Raw genomic sequence first — 22,397 nt, 5'->3', positions numbered from 1 at the left:
TGTATTTGAAGTACTCATTGATAGTAACTGTGGCCTGTAGTCCTTGGAACATGCACACAACCAAAACTGCTTCCTAGAGGAACCAGAACACATGAGCAGGCCATAAAGATTTATAAGGGAACTACAGTCATATGTATGTGTGAGAGCATGTACAAGTACCATGCGTATACAGGAGCCCAAAGAGGTCATAAGATGTCAGATCCTCAGAACTGGAGTTATAGGCAATTGTGAACTGCCATGTGGGTGCTGGGAACCAAACCCTGGTCCTCTGCAAAAGCAGCAAGTGCTCTTAACTGTGAAGTCATCTTTCCAGCCCTCTAGATTCTATTTTCCGCACGTGGAACTTGATCCTAATAGTCTCCTACATAAGAGGAAATCTCTTGATTGAACCACAAGATCAAAACTCAAGCTTTCCTGCTCCTGTGCTGAGGATGCAGCTCGACTGACAGAGTGCTTGCTTAGCACGTGCATGATCCTGGGTTCAATCCTCAGCACCACATAAAAACCAAGTGTTTTGGTGAACTCATGTAATTCCAGAACTGGGGGTGGGAGGATCAGAAGTTCAAAGTAATCAGTGCTTACATGGGAAATTTAGGTTATAGGAAGCTTAGGTTAGCCTGGGCAAAAGACCCTTAAAAAATATTCTCTAGTTGTTATCCTGTTTGGGGCATGTGGTGGTTTGATTAGGAACAGCCCCCACAGACTCATGCGTGGCCTGTAGGGAGTGGCACTATTAGGAGGTGTGGCCTTGTTGGAGGAAGTGTGTCACTGTGGAAGGCGGGCTTTAAGGTCTCATATGCTGAAGTTATGCCTAGTGTGACACACAACCTCCTTCTGCTGCCTTTGGATCAAGATGTAGAACTCTCAGTTCCTTCTTCAGCACCATGTCTGCCTGCATGCCACTGTGCTTCTCATCACGATGAGAATGGACTAAACCTCTGAAATTGTAAACCAGCCCCAATCCAATGGTTTCCTTTTGAAGAGCTGTCGTGGTCATGGGGGTCTTTTCATAGCATTAAGAATCCCTGAGACAGGGCATGTTTGATTGTGCGCAGGCACAACACACACACACACACACACACACACACACACACACACACACACAGTTGTCTATAAATTAGATTTAGTGTGCAAGAGCCAAGGACCATCAGAAATGACCTACTGGAGAAGCCAAAGAACATGAGCTAAAGATGCAGACTCCAGGTACGAATGAGGTGTACTTTTAGAGCACACGTTCCTGGTGGCTATCAGTTGACCTAGCCAGGCACAATCTCTAGAAATGAACTGCCAAATACCATGGTTACCTACATACTACTTTTTCTTTTCTTTCATTTTTATGTGCACATTTCTGTGTGAGGGTGGTGGATCCCCTGGGAATGGTGTCACATATAGTTGTGAGCTGCCATATGGGTGTTGGGAGTTGAACCCGGGTCCTCTGGAAGAGCAGCCAGTGATCTTAAACCCTGAGCCATCTCTCCAGTCCTATTTAGTACTTCTATTTTTATTCCTTTTTTATTTTATAATTTAATTTTATTTAGTACTTTTAATGCTAATCATTTACTGACTTGTGGAGCCAGTGGAGAGCCTGAGTTGAGGGAGAAAGACAACAAGGATACAGTAGATTGCTACAACCATGGTCCCAGGCAACAGATGAACCCAGTGTTCTTGTCCTAGTACAGCCTCTTCCACATGGAATCTGGCCTTGGAGATTTGCCTTGCTTTGGCCAATGGGAAATTAAGTTACTGAGTCTTCTGGAGCAGCTTGGGAAGTGACTCCTTCAAAATCCCAAATGCAGAATCACTGTTGCTTAAGCACATTAAAAAGAGATTTTAAAAAAAAGATGCATTAATAGGAAAGTGCTACACAGGGTTAAGGTAAAATGGAAGAAAACTTCACTCCCAAGATAGTGAATTTTGTTTCTCTATTTCTGTGGGTGACAGGAAGGTCTGCAGCCAGCAAAGAAGTCAGTTTACAAATTTTGTGCTTGAGTAGGCTCACTAGAGACATCAGAGAAGACATCTGAGTTTACCTATGGAGCATACTTAAGCAAACCTGCCATGTTTAGCACCTTTTATTTTAGTTCAGGCCTGAAGCATTTCCCTTATGATTTTATAGATGACAACTCTGAGATGAGAAAAACGCCAAGTCCGAGTAGGCCCATGGATATGAACAGTGTCTACCTCCCCATCTCCACAGTCGGGACCACCTCAACATGGAATCCATGAAGAAGGTACATGAGCATGGAAGAAACGCTGAAGCTTCATTTCCACACACATCATTGTGTGGTGTATGGAAACTGGGAATTCCCTGCATAGTGGAGTACAAAGATGTAAGAAGAGGTTACCGTGACAAACCCCCCCCACACACACACACACAGAGGAAAATGATATAACCAGCCACAGAACACAAAGTCAAACAAAATTCAACTTTTATTTATCTGGAAAAATGGAGTGAATTCATCAGTGGTGTTTGAAGCCTGAGGCTGTGCGTTCTCCTTAGCGAGGTGGGCTACGTTTGGCAGGGGCTCTGATGGTTTGAAATCTAGACAGTGGGGGAAAATCAGAGAAGAATTAGTTTCCTAAGACTGGCACCCCTTCCAATGATCAGGCTCACCTACCTTGCTTTTCAACTCCCCACTGAGCTTTCTCTTGGAGGCTCCCTCATCTTTCCTACTACTGCTCACCTGCCTGATTTTCCAGTTGGGCTTCAGGCCGGTCACCCCAGAGCAGATGCTTGGGGTCATTGAGGAACCGCTGGCTGCGCTGGCATGTCAGGCAGGTCTGTACTGTCCAGCGCTGTCCCTTTCTGCCTGGGGTATAAGTGGGAAAAAGAAGAGAGTGCCTAGGCTTCTCACAGAAAGGTCTTGGCTTTTTTTGTTTGCAGTGTTCTTCCCGTCTGGAGGAATTCCATCTCGTCTGCATTTAGGATGCAGATTTGGTGTGTGTATGGGAGGCCCTGCACAAACATCAATTCCTTGGAACTCTAAGATGAAGTTCAAACTCTGTAACGAGGGCTAGCTTCCCGTTCCAGTCTCACATTTCTCTCCACCCTACCTACCTCAAATTACAGCCTCCTGAACATTATTTTCCCATAGCACAGATTCTCCCTTTAACATTATTTTTACTTATACTTATATTGTGTACATGTGTATGTGTTAGCATCACATGCATGAGTACGCATATGTGTGAACAGGAGAGCACTCACGTGGGTGTAGGTGTGGACAGAAACCTAGTTTGGGTGTCTTCCTTTACTACATTCCACCATATCATTGTGGGACAGGGTCTCTCACTGAACCTGGAGCTGGATGTTTCCAGATAGACTGGCTGCCAGAGAGGCCCCAGAATCTGTGTCTTCACTGGCCTCCAAGGGTGCTTTTATATGGGTGCAGGGTATCAGGTCCTCATACTTGCCTATCAAGCACCTTGATAGCAAGTTTTCTTGTGTGGGATCCTAACCAATGTCTAGCGTTTCTGTCTGACTCTGTTTATCACGACATACCTCCTTCCCCGCCTCTGGTAGAAGTAACTCAGCACTCTACTCTTCCAATCAAAGCACTTAAGAATACTACTCCAGTAGCTGGGTGTGTTGTCTCACCTTGTAATCTTTAACACTCGGGATGCTGAGGCAGGGGATTTCAGGGACTTGGAGGCCAATTTGCCCTACAGTTGACACTTGTGTCAAAAATATCAAAACCAAAGAGAAAGAGAGGTTATGTGTTTTTGTTTGAGACAGGGTCTCACTATGCAGCCCTGGCTGCTCTGGATTATGTAGATCAGGATGGCCTTGAACTCATGGAGATCACCTGCTTCTACCTTCCACGTGCTGGGATTAAAGGCGTGAACCACCACGACTCACTCAGCCAGCAGTACTTAATGAATCTTACAAATTAAACTACAGAGTGTCATGTAGTCCAAGCTGGTTTTAGGGACAAATCAGCTGCAGAAAGCCTCCCGCTCGCGGAGGAAGGGGTTGCCGGGAGTTGCCCTGCCCACCCCGGTGCCCCTGAGGCAGCAGCACTCACGTCTCTGGCGCTGGATGCAGGTGAGGCCCGGGATGAGGAGAGAGGAGCAGCCGCGACAGAGCGTCCTCTTCACCGAGGGGTCCCTGGGTGCGGAGGAGAGGCAGTCGGCACCCGCCCGCGCCCCGGGCTCCTCCCGCCAGCCCGTGCCTTACTGCCGCAGGACCAGCCGCTTCGCGATGGTCTTCTCCGTGTGGCAGTAAAACCTCGCCAGCGCCTGGTTCTCCGGGTTCTGCGAGAGGACGCAGTGTGCTGCCTGGGGACAGGGACGGCCACCCGGGTCATTCCGCGGCCGCAGCGCCGGACTGCCGCCCACCCGGACCGCTGTCTCACCTGGTATAGGAAGCTGAGTCTCTGGAAGGCCTCGCGGTCCTTCACCGGGCCCGCCATGAGTGCCTGCCCCTCTTCGCGGATGTCCCGCCCCAGACACGCGCAAAGCCTGTTGGGAACTGTAGTGTCGAGCCCGCGGCCCCGGACACCCTTGTCAGACAGCCACTTGCCCCGTGGTTTGGTATTCCTCGTATATTTACTAGGTAGGGCCTAGCGCGGCTAGTGGAGAAGGTAAAGGATCTTAAAACAACGTTTCCAGGACAGACATCCGTTCTCCTCGTGTACGGAGAGAACTGTGCAGCAGACATCAGGCTAGACTTTCTTACTCTCCTGAAGCCACAGACAGATGTCTGGAACATCTACGGACTGATGTAACACAATAAAGCAGGCAATGTCTAGCTTAGCGTTATATTCCTGTTATCCCAGCACTCGGGAGGTTGAGGTAGGAGTGCCATGAATTACATACAGGTTACAATGGTCCACATGGCCAGACCCTGACTCAAAACCACAAAGTATCGGCGCCTGTGGGGCTGAAAGTGGGAAAGATCGCATCATGAGGGAGGAAATAAGGACACAGGACAAGACATCCCTCCCGAAAGAGCTACTAGCTTTCTCCCACTTATTAACGAAGACGCTTGCTTTTACAGTGCTGGCCACATGAACGTTTCTTTCTACGGCACAGAAACCTGTCAACAGTATAGGCTGTCTCCCTGCTAACCATTAGTAACTATTCCCACTAAATGGCTAAAGCATCCAAAGTCAGAAGCAGAGGGATTCGAGCTCAATCCAGAGTTGAGGACATCAGTAAAAGTCAGGGGAGGCAGAGATCTCTTCCTGCCTCAGGGCTTCTGCCAGGATGTGTGGAGTACCAGGCTTCCAGCTCAGAGTAAGGTGGTTAGCTGAAACTTACCCTGGATGGTGTTTTGTAAGGACCTTCAAGGGTCGAATGAGAGGAGTGTGTTAAAATGTAGATTCCTAGGCCCACCCAAACCTCCATTAAGGACATATTTTTCATACCCAGTGATTTTCACAGGATACTGCCAAATTACCACACGACTCAGAGATCACATCAGTGGATCCTTTGTTCCATATTTTGATCAACCAAATTATCTTGCCACAAAGAACCACAGTCAAGGCACAAAGGTACGAGGAGAGTGGACAGCGTCCTGTTGAGGTGGTAGGAGGAACTGAAATGCCCTCAATGCAGCTTCTCGTCTTAGTCTTGTACGAAGATTACCCACGCAGCAGATAATCCAGGTCGTTTGGTTTGGCATGCATCACATTACCTTTTGTGACAACTTATGTACCCTATGGATTGTTTGTTTTGGCCTAACTTAAAGTGATTTACATTCTCTGAACCTTTAAGGGGGATGCCAAAGGGTGAAGGATGTTAATAGAAGCTAAGCTGTCTATCTGGCCCTTTGCTACACAAACCACCCTCTTCTACCCTGTTCTCATGGGGCGAGAAAGACTCTGTTACCTTTCTTCCTTTCTGGCTTGGACACCTGAGCCAGAGGACAAGGCAGACAACTTGGGAATAACTACTTTTAACATTCTTTAAGGCCAGGGCTTTGGACACACCATTATCTTTCCTCTACTATCCGACTCCTCTCCCAGTTCCCTTGGGAAGACAGTGGAAGGGCAGGTGTGTGTCTTGCAGGATCGTTTCCATCTCACCTCCGGAGGAGAGAAAGGTGAGCCTACTTGGAGACGACCAACTGCAGGGAACGGGAACAACCATCTTTGAGGCCTGGGTTCTCCTTTCTGCCCACGCGTTCCTTTTCCCCAAATTCCAACCTCTGGCTAATCCTATGGGTAATGGTAACATTACCCTAAAAAGAGAAAACCAAAGAAATCCCCCTCTTCTTCATTCATTTCTAGTAATGTTCCTTTAGCCTCTTCCCTGATCCTCCTTCTAACTTTAACGTCCAATCTCTGCCCTCAGAAAAGCCTCTCAACTTCTAGACTCATGACATCAACTGTCACTCATCTTCCCAACACAGAGGTATGCAGATCCCTATGCGCTCCCACAAGGAACAAGGCTATTCTGAGTCATAGAAGCCTTTAAAGGTTTCTACTTCCTGCATTTTAAGCAAGTTAAGACCCTCTTATATAGACTTTCTGTTTTTAGAAAAGCCCTTTTTTCCCCAGCCTGTCCTTGTGCGATAGGAAACCTGCTGGACACCAGAGATTACAATTCCCTGGGAGCCGCTCTCCTACTACAGTGAGTAGGGACACTCATCTGTGCTCTGCATTACAGCCCAGTCCTATCTTTACTCCTTCACACAAACCATCCCAGAGACCAGGTGGTTTCTCAAGATGGCTCAGGACTGGAACCACGCAGACACCAAGACATTCCAGCAGGTCACAGTAAGGAAGGCCCATCACTCTTGACCCTGCCTCACCCCAATTCATCTCTTGTCACTCCCAATCTGTTGGGGGCCTGATGGTAAGTGGTGCAGCATTCTTCCGACCAGCCCGGATCCCTGGGTAGAAGAGGGGCCAAAGTTTTTCAGTAAAAGTATCAGTGAAGGTGTAGATATGTGAGCGGTCTGTGACGTTGTAAAAAGACAGTGTGCCAGCCTCGTAGTCTAGGAATATGCCCACCCGCTTAGGTTTCACCTTGATGTGCAAAGGGGTAAAAGGTGTGGTGGTGGCTGCATATTTGTCTCCGTTCCACAGCCGCACACGCCAGTAGCCAGTCTCAGGGAGTGGAGTCAGTTCGCCTTTTCTGCTCACAGAGTCCCGGCACACTCCCACTGCCCAGTGGGTCTTGTCGCCCACCTCCACCTCCCAGTAGTGTCGACCTGAGGTGAAGCCTTCAGTAGCCAAGACACAAGGGTAGAAAGTGAAACGCTGTGGTGTGTCAGGGAGGTCTCGGAGTCTTGTCTCCACAAACTTGACACTCTTCCGATCCTCTGACAGGACGAGGTTAGGATGAGCCGTCTCAGGGTCCAGAGTCACATCCGCTGGCGGGAGAAGCCAGAGTGGGGAGCTAGATGAGGGTGGGAATGGCTAAATGTCCCTGCCTTACTTTCCTAGCCTGCCTGTACAAAGCCTGGCCCCTGAAAGGTCCCCAGAACACTGTGGGTTAACTTTCTCAAATCATGCTTGCTTTCGCTGCATGGAAAATGAAGGGCACTGTCTGCGGGAGGGCCAGAAAGAAGGTCCAGATCCAGTGAGCTGCAGGGAGGCCTGTCACATCCTGCTTTGTGACGCCCTTCCTACATGAACACTGATGATGTTCCCTTTCACTTTCCTGGCTAAGATGGTGTGAGTCAGGAATCCTTTAACATTTCTAGGTCCCTATTGAGAGCAGATGACACCTACGGCTTCTTCTCTGAGCTCTGTGATTTACGGTGAGACTGAAAGCTGGTGACGGGGCAGTTAGGGTGGGCGTGAGAAAACGGAGCCCACTGGAAGGATCTTAACCTTCCACTCCTTTGCATGCCCTATGCCAGTTTCCTTTTGGGAACAACTCACCAATTAGCTGTTTAAGGATTTTCCTTAGGGCAAAGTACTGCCGGGGGAAATTGCTGAAGTTCTTTTCCAGCTCTATAGATACTGAAGTCACCTCCATGGTCTTCACCTTCTCACATCTAGGAGGGATGGGAGATAAAGAAAGCCAGAAGAGGGTCAGGGGGAGCCCCAGCCAACTGAATATGTGAGTGGTGTCATCTTTAGAGAAAAGTAGAACCAGACCTCTCCCACTCTCCTTCCTCCTGGAAGACAGGTGCTTCCTTTTATTATCCCTGGAGAAGCTATGTGGTCCCCTTGACAGGTCTGTATCTTGAGAATGAGCCTCAGGACTTCTTGGAATACTCTTACATTTCATGCAAATGGACAATCACCCCTCCACTACTGGATTCCTGTGCTCCCAACCCTTCTGCCCTCTTGTTTGGACACAGCTCTACCCACAGGCACAAGCAGAATCTGGCTCCCCATTATCAGTGCTCTGACCAAGCACAACCTGGTATCACTCCTAATGGTTCATCCTTCTCCATCTCACTCAGACACTGCATGACTTTCCCTTTCTTTCTTCCTCCAAGTCATTACTAAACTGCAGCCTCTAAGCCAAGACCTAACTCAGAGAGAGTCACTTACTTTTCCAGGGTACTTTTCACATCCTAGAGGAAAAGAGAAAAGAAAGTAAGATTGGTCCTAGAATTCATGGGTCATGAAGGTTCTCCTACCTCCCCAAAGTTCTACATCTTCACGCTAGGCACCAGACAAACTGAGGGTCCCAGTGCAAGGGACGCGCTTCAGGTGGACCTAAGTGCGTGTCTCTCATGGAATGCCCAATTTCAACTGTTGGTCATAACAAAGCTTGGTAATATCATTTCCAAACGGATTCCTGTACATTTGTCTTTCTTCCTCAAAGACACTGGAGGCTCCCTGCAAGGCACAGAGGTTGTGTCTGCTCTTTTGTCCCCCAAATTCCAACCACACACCTCAGCATCACTGAGGATCAGTAGACAATTCCAGACTGGTGGCACAGGATGCTTCACACTGTGGTTTGGACATCCCTGTCTAGCACTGGTTAATAAACACTAATTTATATCAATCCTGATTTGAGACTGTTTGGGATTCAGATAACACACACAACAAATCTCACCCTGCAGAATTTCAAGTTTAATGCAGTTAGCAGAGCACACACAAACGAAAGACAAAGGGATAAATATCAAGTAACATAAGATGTACACATCAGTGTGCAGTGGTACTGACTCAAAGGTCAGCCATCCTATCCAAGATAATGTGCTTCCTACAGCCTTTCATCACCATGCGTCTGTCTCAGACAGACGGTATCCGACACGGTAGAGGTGGCAATGCACTCTTTACTACTTACACACACTGTGAGTATCCTTTAAATTATGCTTCATACCCCTGCTTGAGCGCTAAGTAAGTTAAGTTCTAGGACTGGAAAGTAAGGGTAACTGCACTTATAAGAATTTGAATTTAGTTTATCACTAGGTAGAATGGACACCTGTCTTCTGAAAAAAGTTATCTTTTTGGGGGGTACAAATTAAATACACTTAAAAATTTTCACCTCGTGTATGAGAATCTTGCTTGTGTGTGTGTATATATGTGCACCATGTGCAAGCAGTGCCCGCAGCGGCCAGAAGAGGGCGCTGGAACCCCCGGAGCTGCAGTCAGAGCGCTGTGAGCTGCCATGCCAGGGCTGAGAACTAAACCTGGGTCCCTCCAAGGGATGCAGTGCTCTTAACCACTGAGCCACTTCGCTGGCTCCAAGCATATCATTTCTGAAAAGACCTAAGGATATAAAAGTTTTTTGAGGGGATGGTGGAAATCTGAGGCACCCCACTCTAGAAAAAGATTCTTTGTACACATCTGGAAGAGAAATCTGGGCTTAGGGAAGCAGAGTAAGAGAGGGTACACCTCCGACTGACAGGTTGGTCTGCACAGAGCTAGACTGCATCTGACCCGAGGACCCACACAGGGGCAAAGCCGAACCTTGAGCATCTCGAAGCCCGACTGTAAGCACTTGCCCTCCACCTCAGCAGCTAAGTGGGCCAGGTCCCGGCGCTTGTCCCCAAGGTGAGCAGCATTTTCTCGAAGTCTCTGTAGAATGTCCTGCTCCTCTTCTTCCAGTCGTGAAAGGAGCGTCTGCTGTTCTTCATCCAGTCGCCTGTGGAGTTCTTCAAACTCCTTTAAGATCTGCTGCCTGCGGCTCTCCACTAGTCTCTGAGAACAAGGGAGGACGCTGTCAGGACCAGGAGGTAGGAGGGAGTCTCTCCCAGACCGGTCACCGGGAGATGTTAGTGGCATTCTTGCTTCTCTTCCTGTACAGCATACTGTCACCTGCATGTCCCCAACAGATGACTTGCTAGTGCAAATCGGTGGAATACTTGATTTTTTTAAACCTAAATTAACCTTTGCTATTTTAATAAAATACATTCAAGATTCAGGGACTCAATGATGTGATGATATCCACTGTTATGGATATCAGAGATATTTTTGATATTTTCTACTCTGATGTTTTGGCTTCTACAGTCTGTTAAAGTACAAATAATAGAAAGCCAAAGATTTCCATCATTAATAACTGTGACATATTAACTTGATAAAAACCAGAGAACAAATAAGAAACTATCAGAATCAGTAAGTTTAATGAGTTGGTGCAAAGTCTATACTTAGACTTCAGGGCTGAACTTGTTTTGGTTGCTGTTTCTGTTTGTTTTTTTCCAAACAGGGTCTTGTAACATAGCACAAGCTGGCCTTGAACTTGGGATCCTCCTGCCTCAGCTTCCAGAGGTATGTGCCAGCATGCCCCCTCTGAACATGTTAAACAGTTTAAGTCATTTCTGGTGGGACTGAGAATTCCTGGAAAGAATTCTGCAAAGGCTAACTGATTAGAGCAGCAGTGATGTGGGGAGAGGCTGGACTGTTGCAGGCTATCCTTAGCCATCTAAACCTCCGTGCTGGACCTAACACTCTGTGAGTAGCAGATAAAACATGTATTGATACAATAAATCCCCAGTTTTCACTAACCAAAAGACTAAGCGTCATCGGACAGTATCTGAGGCCTACAGCTGAGACCTCTCTACCTTGCTGTAACTACCTATTCAATGTTCCTACCAATGTACTTGCAAAGTGTCTCACTTTATGGCTTTCTTCATTCTGTTCTATAAAAACTTCATGAAACTGTTTCTAAGTTGAAACATGGAATTTGGGGTAACCTATATCTGTGTTTCAAGGCCATAGTCTCTCATATTTGGCTCCAGAAAAATTATCTCTTTTGAGGGAGGTGACAGTTGGTTTTTGTGTTGGTAGAGAATAAGTATTTCCCATCCCAGGATCATGTTCCAGATATTTTTTAGTAAATTAGTTGCTTAAAATTTGAAAGATGCTCTTGATAGCAGCACATACTTTTACTTCTAACAAACATCCTTGAAGTTTGAGAGTAAAGGACTCAAACAGCAGTCATATCACTTTCTGAGGGTTATCAGCACATCCTCCCTCTATGTCTTCCTGTAAGTGACCTTATCAGGGAAGGAGTCTCACGTCCTTGTGACTGACAGGGAGGCATCAACTCAAAAGAGAAATAGAGATGGGACTCTGAAAGAAGTGGACAGGGACCGAGAGTCAGTGCTCAGGCTAGAGAATGGTTGGGACATAAATAAGAGCCTGTGGGCCTCACAGGACGGCAGTCTGTTCTGAAGCTGCTCTTAACAGACAACAGACAATGGAACAGGATGCATTCTCACCTTTGTCCTGGATACAGATTCTCAATGTGTGTGGTGTTAGAAGCAGATGTGCTGAATTATACTCATGAGGACTATCTTTTGGGAGCCAGAGAGATAACTCACTGGTTAAGAATGCTTGCTTCTCTTCCAGAGGACCTGAGCTTGGTTCCCAGCACTCACATTGGGTAGCTCAAAACTACCTACAACTCTAGTTTCAGGGGATCTGATTTGTCCTCTTCTGATCTCCGAGAGGATGTGTACACAGGTGTTTGTGCACACATGTATACATATACACAAAAATAAATCTTAAAAAAAGAATACTATATTTTGCTTTTCTTAGACTTTACCATGTCACTAAGCTGCTTGAAGTATTTGACTCACATCTACTTCAGAATGAACCTGTATTTATTTCACTTGATAATATCACATACAGGTGCAAGCATATATTCTAGCTGGAAGTGGTGTGCAAGCCTTTAACCTCAGTACTCAGGAGTCAGAGGCAGACAGAGCTCTATGAGTTCAAGGCCAAGTCTGGTCTACATAGAGTTCCAGGCCAGTCCGAATTACATAGTGAAATTCTATCACAAGACAAAAACAAAAATAAAACAAACAAACAAAAAAACCAACAAAAAAAATCACTCTATGATGTTACTAGATATGACAGTCTCTTTAAAATTATGTAAGCAGGTTATGGTATCTGAACTTTTTCTTTAAAAGTTTTGATTTCAGCAGAGCTAATTATAAACTCCATCCCTACTCAGGAGATATAATCTTACTACATAGCCCAGGCTGGCCTGTGCTGGCTCTGAACTTGTAATATTACTGCTCCAGCCTCCTCTGAGATTCTAGGTGTGCACCACCACCACACCCAGTTGATAAACTTGCATTTTTTGCCTGCTGTGTTGGTAAATGGTTACCACACCCTCACTTCTTACACACTTTTTAAATTTTTAATTTAAATTTTTTTAACAGGGTCTTACTGTAGTCTTGGCTGTCCCCTGTTGCAATCCTCCTGTTCCAGTCTCCTGAGTATTGGGATTATATGTATGTGTTGCTTCTATAAACTGTTTTTACCACACAGCCATCTCTTGTCTCCCTACAACTGTTTCAAAGGGGTTACTGAGTCCAGTTCTGGAGGCTGAGGTGAGATCGGAGAAAGGAAGAAAGGGCAGAGAGGACAAACTCAAACGATCACAAAAGGAGTGTTTTGAATTGTAGTTTCTGTTGATTTTTCAAGACAGGGCTTCTCAGTGTAGACTCAGCTGTCCTGGAACTCACTTTGGACCAGGCTAGACTCAAACTCACAGCGATCTGCCTGCCCCGCCTCTGGAGGGGGGGAGGGGAGGGCGGCACTGGGATTAAAGGCGTGTGCCACCACTGCCCAGCAGTTTTAAACACCACTAACTGAAAATTTATAATTAAAGACAACTCAAATACTATCATGATTTAAAGGAGAAATACCCTCCAAAGGTTCATGTATTTGAACACTCTGTGTCCAGATGGTAGCCCTTGGGATCTTTGCAAAGGTTATGGAAATTTCTGGAGGTGGAGCTTTGCTGGAGGAAGTATGTCACTGGGGGCAGGCTTTGAGAGCTTACAGCCTTACTCTACTTCCTGTGTATGGTTGGAAAATCTGACTTGCCAGCTTCCTGTTCCTGCTGCTGTACACTGCCTTCCCTAACATTATAGACTTTCCCCCTCTGGAACTGCAAGCTAACATAAAACTTTTCATCCTTAAGTTACTTTTAGTCAAGGTATTTTACCAAAAACTCCATAGGTAAAGGCTGAGGAAGGGAAAGGATTCTGGGAATGAATCAACATTACCTTAGATAACTTAATTGTAAGGATGTAGTTCTAAGCCAAATGTTATGGTGCATGCCTTTATTCCTAGAACCTGGGAGGCAGAGGCAGGTAGACCTTGGTGAGTTTGAAGCCAACTTGGTATACATAGTGAGTTCCAGGCCAGCCAAGGCTACATACAGTGAGACTCTCACAAACAAACTGTGGTTCTGTGGGGCTGCAGAGTTAAAGGGCATTGGATGTTTGTTCTTCCAGAGGACATGAGTTCAATTCCCAGCACTCATGGCACTTGCAACCATTGGTAACTCCAGTTCTGGGGGATCCGATGCCCTCTTCTGGCCTCCTTGGCACCAGGCAGGCACATGGTACCCAAACATACACATAGGCAAAACACCCATACACATAAAATAAAAAATAATTAAAAACTAATAAAGAAACAAAAGGTCACTGAACAGTCCTGGGACTCTTGCTCAGCTCCTCCCTCTCTCCCCTGTGACCTCTCCAAATTCTCTTTCCTCCAACCCTTCTAAGAAGCTCCCATCCCTGCATTCTTAGGAGATCCTCTTTCCTTGCTTGGGGGTGGGAAGAGGAGAACACTAGGCGAGAACTCCCTGGACTTAGCAGAGGTAAGATGTTTAGTCTGTTTACATAAGAAGTATTTATCATTGTATGTATAATGTGTGTACACACAAGAGTATGTGAACACGTGGGCCGCGGTGTGGGAGTCAGATGTCAACTCTGTGGATTCACTTTTATCTTTCTACCTTCATGTGGGCTTCAAGTCCTGATGCTTGCACAGCCATTTCACCAGCCCCTTCATTTCTTATGTCCTTCTTCTCAGTATTTAACTTATGATAAGTAATTTAAGTATAGCGTTTAATGCTAAACCTAATGAAACATCACTTTGAGAGAATAGCAGTTTTCCAGTTAACTGGTAGATCACATAAAGTGTGTTGATTCACTCATAGACAATACCCGGCGAAGCTGTGAAGGCAACAGACTGCCTGCTCTACCTTGAGCTCTCCCGGCTTCTTTTCTTCAGAGGCTTTGCAGCAGGTGATCTCCTGCAGCTTCTGCTCCAGGGGGTCCAGGCACTTCTGCAGTTTTTCCTGAGGGTTGGGAGAAAGTAGGAGAGGAGATATTTGGAGTGTGTTGATATATCATTACTCAAGAGTTTAACCCATTTATTATTCCTTTTGTTGTTGTCAAAGATTGTTTTGTGTCATGGTAATGGGTATGTGTCTGTCTGAGTGTATGTGTGTATGTGTAGGACAGTGCCCATGGACGTCAGCAGAGGGCATCAGATCCCCGGGACTGAAGTTATAGGCCGTGGTGAACAGCCATCTAGGAACCAAATTCAGGTGATCTGCCAGACTGGTACACACTCTTAACTGCTAAGTCATTTCTACAGCCCCGATTATTCTTCCTTTGAAGTACTTAGGATCAAACCCAGGGCTTCAAGAATGCTAGGCAAATGCTCTACCACTAAGGCCCATTTTCAACCCTGAATCATGTAATTTCTACCCTCTCATCACTTCTTGGTCTAGCTCCCTTCCTTGCCTAGAACTGGACCTTTCACAGACCCCCTTTTCCCTGCCATCAGTTTGTCCCCAACATGTGTGTGGCACACATGGCTTTCCTGAATCTAGTAGTCTAGCTGTTATCAATAGTTTCCTTTACCACTCTACTTTCTTTCCTTGTTTTATTTTTTGAGACAGGGTTTCTCTGTGTAACAGTCCTAGCTGTCCTGGAACTCACTCTGTAGACCAGGCTGGCCTTGAACTCACAGATATCCGGTGCCTCTGCCTCCCAAGTGCTGGGATTAAAGGCGTGTGCCACCACCCAGCACCACTTTATTTTCTTATGGACAACTGCCTATCACATTCAAAGTTATCTGTTTTGTTTTTGGTTTGTTCTGGTGGTGCTGAGAATCCATGCAGGGTATACACTAAGAACAGTCTCTTATCAGGTTACACCCTCCTTTAGCCAGAAGCTTCCTTTTATACAATACTCAATATCCTTCACCTATTGTCATTGTTTCATGGTAAGGTCTCCAGCAGCCTGGCCTGGCTTCAAACATGTGGTCCTGAATGGCCATCAACCCCATCCTCCTGCCTCCACCTTGAGTGTTGGGATTACAGTGTGTCACGACGCCTGTCTTGATGTCCTTTTTACCTCTGCTTCCATCCAGGTCTAACCAACTTATAAACAAAATAAAACTTGAATGTAAATTACCTTAAATATTTTTCAAAATTTTGTTAATTAAGCAGAATGAATGAAAATTCTAGACAGTACCATTTTTTATTTTTATTACTAGCAATTTAAATGTTAAATGTCATGCTACCCATTATAAGAAGACACAAACTGGTTCAGCTTAGTTTGCTGGAGATCAGTCTAAAGTGATGTTAGCTATTTCCAACAAATGAGAAAACAAACAAAACAAAACAAAAAACCAAAACATCCTGAGTAAACAGGCATAAACGGAGAAATCAAAATATTTTTCAGTTCTTCCAAACTATTTTTCAGATCCTTATGTGGTTTCACTCATTTATTTAAAATCTGATATATTCTAAAACTATACATACCAAAACTCTGAAGACTCAATTGTATTGCAATAAGTCACAGAAATTTTTGGGTACTACTCACTATTCTTGTGAAGGACAACCGACCTGATGTACTAAATACCCATGTTTATACTTCTGAGGGGAATATAGAGGAACAGAGAGCCTAGCCTCGGGAGCTGAAACCCCTCTACTCAGACAGTATGTGTTCTCCTTCTCCACACTGGCATGTGTCTGGTTGCCCACCTTGTATTCCTGGGTAGCATCATCCAGCGGCACTACGGTATGGGCCCGGTGGGTATGGGAAATTGCACATATCAAACAGACAGCCTCCTGGTCTTCATAGCAGAAGAGGCTGAGGGCCTCATGGTGCTGGGAGCAGAGGCTCTCATCCCTGATCTTCCGCTTGACTGTCTGGAGCTGCTTGGCGATTTCCACCATACTGCCTAGTTGTCGGTTCGGCCGGAGACTTCGGTACCGCGATGTCTTCCGACAGACAGGGCAGGGGAAGTCCCGCTCCAGGTCCTCCCACCAGCGGGTAATGCACGCCTTGCAGAAGTTGTGCCCACATTCAATGATAACTGGCTCCTTTAGATACTCCAGGCACACAGAGCAACTCGCCTCCACCTGCAGGTTCTCCAGAGCAGCAGCCGTGGAGGCTGCAGAGGCTCCAGCCTCCAGCAGACTCGTCTCTGCCATTATTTAACCTGGAGATAGGGAGAGAGGAAAGAAGAACATTAGTGGAGGATTACTTTTTTATCTTATCTATCACTCCTATCCTGACATCAGCCCCCATTAAGCTATGACTCTAGATTTAGCCCTATCTTGGTATTTCCCGTCTCTTCCAGTGGATTCACCTGTTGCTCCATTTACAGCATCCTCACATCTAGCCAGTACACTTTTTTTCTGATTCAGCAAACAAAAGCAATCCCTAGTGTCTCTTTCACTCTTTTCTCATTACAAACAGAAGCTTCCTTTAACTCTAATTTGACATACTTTTCTAATAGATGAAAAGGCCCCTGGTGTGGTGGCTCAAACCCAGAACCCAGCATTTCTGAGGTCAAGGCAGGGGATTATCATCAGCTGGAGGCCAACCTGGGCTACGTAGTGAGTTCCAGGAGGAACTCATTATTACTATTATTTTTTAAAAAGAACTTTATATATAAGCACTGCATCTACATAAAAAGCGACTTATAACACATAGAAGTTTTGGTATTATTATTAGGGCTTAACCTTGATTGTCTGCTACTTCTCTTTTTAAAAGGGTAACACATTGAGTGAATTATACCACAGCAACAAACTCTTTCCAGGGAGTGTGAAATCATTCTTCCTTTCCCTGGACTAGCCGAAAGGAAGACAGCTCTCTTCTAGATGTTTCTCTCACGCATCTCATTTCTATTTGTGTGATGCCGGAATGGCTGCTCCGCAGCAAACACATTTCAACTCTAAGAGACTACTGCTGAGCAGAGAGGGCAGTAACTCTTTGAAGACAGCTGGCAAGTCCACTCTAAACATTCAGCGGTGAATTTAGTCTTTCAAAGTCGCTACTGATAACTAATTCCTCAGATATTCAGCTCACTGACTAGGGATTAAGAGGAAATTTGCCAGGTATGGTGGCACATGCGTATAATCCCAGTACCAGGGAGGTGAGGGCAAGAGCGTCAGGGGTTCAAGGCCAGCCTCAGTTATGCAGCAAGCTTGAGGCCAACCTGGATTAAATATGACCACCTTGTCTCAACGAACAAATAAGTAAATGGAAAGAGGCAAGCAATCAAAGCTCTTTAGATACAGCCTCAGGCTTGCAAATACACCAGAGAGATACAGAACACAAGGCTGGTCCCCACTTCATCCCTAAATAGTCAATACATTAAGTCAACTTCTCTGGTCCCCATAACCCCACTTCCGTTTTGCCCCGGAAAGGGACCAGAACCAAGGACGGAAATCTGGTAGGCCTGCACACTGACAGAAAAGTGGGCATGTAATGAACCGGGGTGGCAGTGGTTATTACTGTATACTGGTGGCACAAGTGGAAAAGTTCTGAGTAGGAGTGGCTAACCGATCTCCTGAAAAGGGAGAGAGGAAACTCAGATCCAGGCGAGTTCGGCTGGATGATCTCTTCTCTACTCATTAGAATCCAATTTGGACTAGTGACTCTGCCCCCCTCCCCAATCTTACCGACATTAGATAGCATCCTCATCTAAATTAATTGAATTATATGCACACTTAAGAGGCCAGGATGTATCTAAGTGGCAAGAAAGAGAAATGGAGCGCACGCCTTTAATCCCAGAACAAGGGAGGCAGAGGCACAGTGGATCTTTGTGAGTTCAAGGCCAGCCTAGTCTACAGAGCAAGATCCAGGAAAGGAGCAAAGCTACAGAGAAACCCTGTCTCAAAAAACAAAAACAAAACAAAACAAAACGAGAACGGGGCTCAGGGTTAGTGAAGAATGGAGAGGATTTGGAGCTGCTGCTGATGCAGAGGGCAGACAGAGTGTGGCCTTGTGCTCCTCTGGCTTGGTCCTTCCTCTCTCTGCATTACTCTGTTCTCGGTAGAAGTACTAACTTCAGAGGCGTCCTGGTTTTGTCTCCTACCACTGTTGGGTACCACCTCAGGAACCTCTCTGGAGCACTGGCCACAACTCTGTCCCACCCTGTCTCCATCTTCCCCTGCCACATCCGGAGCATGAGGACCAGAGTGAGGGGGGCACGCGTCGTGGTGGGCAGGGAGCAAGGGATGCGTGTCTAAGTGAGGGCGAGGCGTGACGTGAAGGTGGGATGCCCGCTGCCAGGTCGCAGCCCAGACCTGCGGTGACTGCGTCAGTTTCACCCGGGGAGACCAGAGGCAGCGGGACAGGGGAACGGCGGGGTAGCCAAGCAACGCCGGACGCGCTGACGTCGCCGGGGCGGCAAACGTCCTCCGGGCCCGAGGCGGGCGGAGGCAGCTGTGGTTACGCGCCGGGCAGCTGACGCGCTCGCCGGGCGTCAGGCCGTGGCGTGAGCGGCCGGCTGGCGGGGGCGGGCTCTAGACCCCGCGCGGCGGCGGCGCAGCACCTACCTTCCCGGCTCCGGGTCCCGGAGTGCCGGGCGCGGAGCCGCCGGAGCACTGCCTCCCTCCTTCCTCCTCCCCTTCACCCCCGCCCCGCGGCGCGACACACAATACTCGCCGGAAGCGGAAGCCGCGCCGCGGCTCGTGGGAAGACAGCCGCGCGGCGCCCGGGCCTAGCCGGGCCTGCCGCGGGTGGCGGCCGAGGGCCGGAGGTGAGGGCCGGCAACGGGCGAGCGGCGACCCGCCGCGTCGGGCGGCTGAGGTGCTGGCGCGCAGGTGACCGGAGTAGTCCTCCCGAGACGGAGGGCCGCGCATGCGCCTGGCGCGATGCCGAAGCCCATGGCCGGCGGCGCGTCTCGGCGGGCAGAGCCGCGCTGTCACCCGGCCGGCGGGGGCTCAGGCTGCTTCCCCGGCGGGGCTGGCAGCCGCAGAGGCCTGGGCGACTTCGGGTTATAGGCTTTGGGCCTCACTTTCCCGGCCTCTGGGTCAGTTTGGGGGATAGGGTGGCTGTTGAAGGCGGCGGCGGCGGATTACGTGGCTGACCTGAGAGGCTCTGCTGGCACGTCACTTCCGACGGGCTGAGGTTTAGCATTTTAATGGTGAAGGAGTAGGTGAGTTATCTTGGCTGCAGATTGAGGTGCGCCTCGTTTCTGCCCTCTGGTTGGCTAACGTTCACGAAGTGCTTTCCCCGGCCGGAGCGGGCGTGTGGGGAACTGGGCTGGTCCAGTGCTTTGCTGCTCGCGCATCTGCCCTCGGATCCTGGGATGCGGGGCGGACCACATCCAGAGTTCAGTAAACACTGGCTGAAGAACCACAGCCAGTTTCTTGCTCTGTGAGGTCTTTGGCTTGCGTTTCACCGGGAGAGCAGATAGAGCTTGTGGATGGATTCCAGGCTTGCACTGTAGCCTCCCAGTGTTTGGGAGCGTCGCAAATCTGGGATGCTGAAGATTTTGTGGAAGGGAGTGAATTGGCGGGGAGGGAAAGTCTGATGGTACAGATGTACTCAGGAGGAGGTAGTACTAGGATGCATATGTACTTGTCCCTCTGTTGCGAGAGTCTTTTTTCTGGGGAATAAACACATGCCTGCTCACCTCAGATAGGGCACCTACACAGAACGAAGTGTGGGTGTCACTGAAGTCTCATTTGGTGAAGCATGAGTTTTGCTGGGGTTATTTAGAGGAATATGGGTGAGGGGTTACTTAAAGGAGCAGGAATGACTCAAAGACGCAGTATCACCAGGATCCTTCCCGCTAGAAACCTGGAGCGCACCCCACAGCCCAGAAGGTTGGAGGGTGTGCTTTCCTGGTGGCTCAGTGGGTCTTCTAGGCATTACCTGCTTCTGCTGGGCTTGTCTGAGAGTGGCCCTCAACAGTCTCTACTGTTCTCAATGTACTCTTGGGGAAGGGGGTTGGGAAATCTAGTCAGTTTCAGGGACTCCTGAAGCTATTTTGAGTTGTTTACTTTGTGTCTTACGGTGCTTCCCTGTAGTACTTCATTTCTCTTTCTGATATCCTGTTGTTTTACCTCTCCGTAATCCTCCTGTCTTGAGACATTTCCCTGGATGATGCAAGGTTTAATTCAGAGAAACTGCTATGTAACACCCTCCCTACTCCGTGCAACTACCGGCATGAATCGTATTCGAGTGGATTTTAATGTGTGCCCTCCTTTTAGAGGAAGTGGTTCCTGTACATTTTGAGATTGTTCACAAACACCAGGAAGTTTTGTTTGTTTGTTTTTTTAATGATAGCATTTTGTGTAGTCCAGGCTAGACTTGAGCTCACCACTTAACTGAGGATTGCTTTAAACTCGATTCTCCTGCTTCACTCCAGAGTGCTAGAATCACAGGTGTTGGCTACCCCAGCTAACATGCATATTTAGCCCTCATACTTAAAGAGTCCACAATTATTTTAATGTCAGAAAACAGCAGTGTCTAAGGTTAAAGATTTGGGACCACAAATGGCAAATACAACAAATTACTTCAAAAAATTGTCTTTTCTGTTTTTTGCTTTGCTCCCCTTTTATGGTAGCCAGTGATTTCAGGAGTAAATTTGATAATTACTAGTTTTCCTCCACTTCACCGCTGTCATGTTTGGCCAGTAGGGATTATAAGCTGCAGCAGTTGCTATAGTTCACAAACATCTCATTTCTAACATAAGCTAGTATGAAAGCCATTAACTAGTCTCCTGCCATTGTCCCTTAATCATGTCCCACTGTGGTACCCTTCCTGCTGTGAGGACGCCCCCTCCCCCTTTAGTCTAGTCTTGAGAATTTTCTCTGGTCCCTGCCCTGTCCCTGTCTTTCTTTTGAGTGCCCTTTGAGGTGTGTGGAGAAAAAGGCAAACAGGTTTGAGTTACCACGGTGTCCGTCTCCCAGAAGTTCAGTACTTACTGTAGCAGTTCGTTAGTAATTGTTAACGAGTACTGCCAACCCACTCATGTAGAGTGCCCTGCTTTCTGTTGTGTCTCGGGTCCCTCCATGAGTTGATGAGCTGAGGCTCATATCTGGTCCCAGGAGCTCTTTTTCTATTCTGGGAAGCTGGGTGGTGGGATTTCAGTCTACTTGGGTAGCTTTCTGAGAGGTTAAAAAGTTAGGATTTTTCAGTTACTTGGCTTTTCTTGTCATAGGATAGGATAGCCAGTATTTTTTATTTTTCAAGCTCTCTGTATTGCCAGGGAAACCTTAAAATAAAAAACAAAACCACAGTATGTCATACTCTATAGAATTGTCATGTTTTTCAGTGAAGGGCTTCATTTCTTAGAAATGTTTTTTCCCTGCGTTTGAATGTTTGATGTCTTTACATCTGAATCTTGCTGGCAGGGTGGAGACCTTTAAGTACTGCCAACCTTGACTGATTCAGGTTGTTTTATATGTATATGTCCTCAGATTTCTCTCTCATGAATTGGACATTGCTTTTCTTTCAAGATTTCCTGCACGCTTTGTGCCTTTTAAAATTGCTCTTCTCCTTCGTCTTTGACTAGACAAGCCTTTACTTCTGAGCTAGTTCCATGGTGGAATTTGAACTAGATATCTTCTAAATAAAGGGGTTTTTGATGTGGTTTTTCAGTTTTTCCTAAACTTGGGTAGCGGTATGCCTAGTGGTATATAAGCCATTATAATCACTCCCTCATATTTAATTTTGCTTTCAAGCCCCCGAATAGGTGAACCAGGTCACATTTCTATGCTTGTCCCTTTCCCAATCATAGCAGTTTCTCATGGTTCGGTTTCTAGTTGCTGAGAGGTTGTGAAGTTTAGTTTCTGGTAGCCCTGAAATGGTATATAACATTGGGGGCACAAGCTTCTACTTTGATTTCAGCTCTTCTGGAGAGAAGAGGCAAAGCAATGTGAGATCTGTGATAGGAGTCAGTGAACTGGCTGTGGTTAGTGTCAGAACAGACATCAGGCCCCAGTTCTCAGAGTTGGTCCCCGACATTCCTTCCCCA

At 47.1% G+C, this 22,397-nt stretch overlaps 2 protein-coding genes across 2 annotated transcripts; both read right to left on the bottom strand.

Moving 5' to 3' along the window:
• Positions 1 to 2,407: 2,407 nt before the first annotated feature.
• Rpp21 (ribonuclease P/MRP subunit p21) lies at positions 2,408 to 4,462 on the bottom strand. Its single transcript, XM_028863078.2, has 5 exons — positions 4,353 to 4,462; positions 4,175 to 4,275; positions 4,023 to 4,105; positions 2,685 to 2,810; positions 2,408 to 2,542 (listed from the first exon to the last, which is right to left on the bottom strand). The coding sequence occupies exons 1-5, from the start codon at positions 4,407 to 4,409 to the stop codon at positions 2,424 to 2,426; spliced, it is 486 nt and encodes a 161-aa protein (XP_028718911.1). The 5' UTR covers positions 4,410 to 4,462; the 3' UTR covers positions 2,408 to 2,423.
• A 951-nt stretch (positions 4,463 to 5,413) lies between these two features.
• On the bottom strand, positions 5,414 to 19,056 carry LOC114688489 (E3 ubiquitin-protein ligase TRIM39). Its single transcript, XM_028863075.2, has 7 exons — positions 18,967 to 19,056; positions 16,159 to 16,619; positions 14,365 to 14,460; positions 9,822 to 10,052; positions 8,454 to 8,476; positions 7,833 to 7,948; positions 5,414 to 7,318 (listed from the first exon to the last, which is right to left on the bottom strand). The coding sequence occupies exons 2-7, from the start codon at positions 16,609 to 16,611 to the stop codon at positions 6,771 to 6,773; spliced, it is 1,467 nt and encodes a 488-aa protein (XP_028718908.1). The 5' UTR covers positions 16,612 to 16,619; positions 18,967 to 19,056; the 3' UTR covers positions 5,414 to 6,770.
• Between the last annotated feature and the right edge of the window lie 3,341 nt (positions 19,057 to 22,397).

The sequence above is a fragment of the Peromyscus leucopus genome, chromosome 16_21 (assembly GCF_004664715.2).
Source record: "Peromyscus leucopus breed LL Stock chromosome 16_21, UCI_PerLeu_2.1, whole genome shotgun sequence".
NCBI lineage: Eukaryota > Metazoa > Chordata > Mammalia > Rodentia > Cricetidae > Peromyscus > Peromyscus leucopus.
Note: the sequence above shows the minus strand (reverse complement) of the source record. Positions and strands in the feature narration are given on the sequence as shown.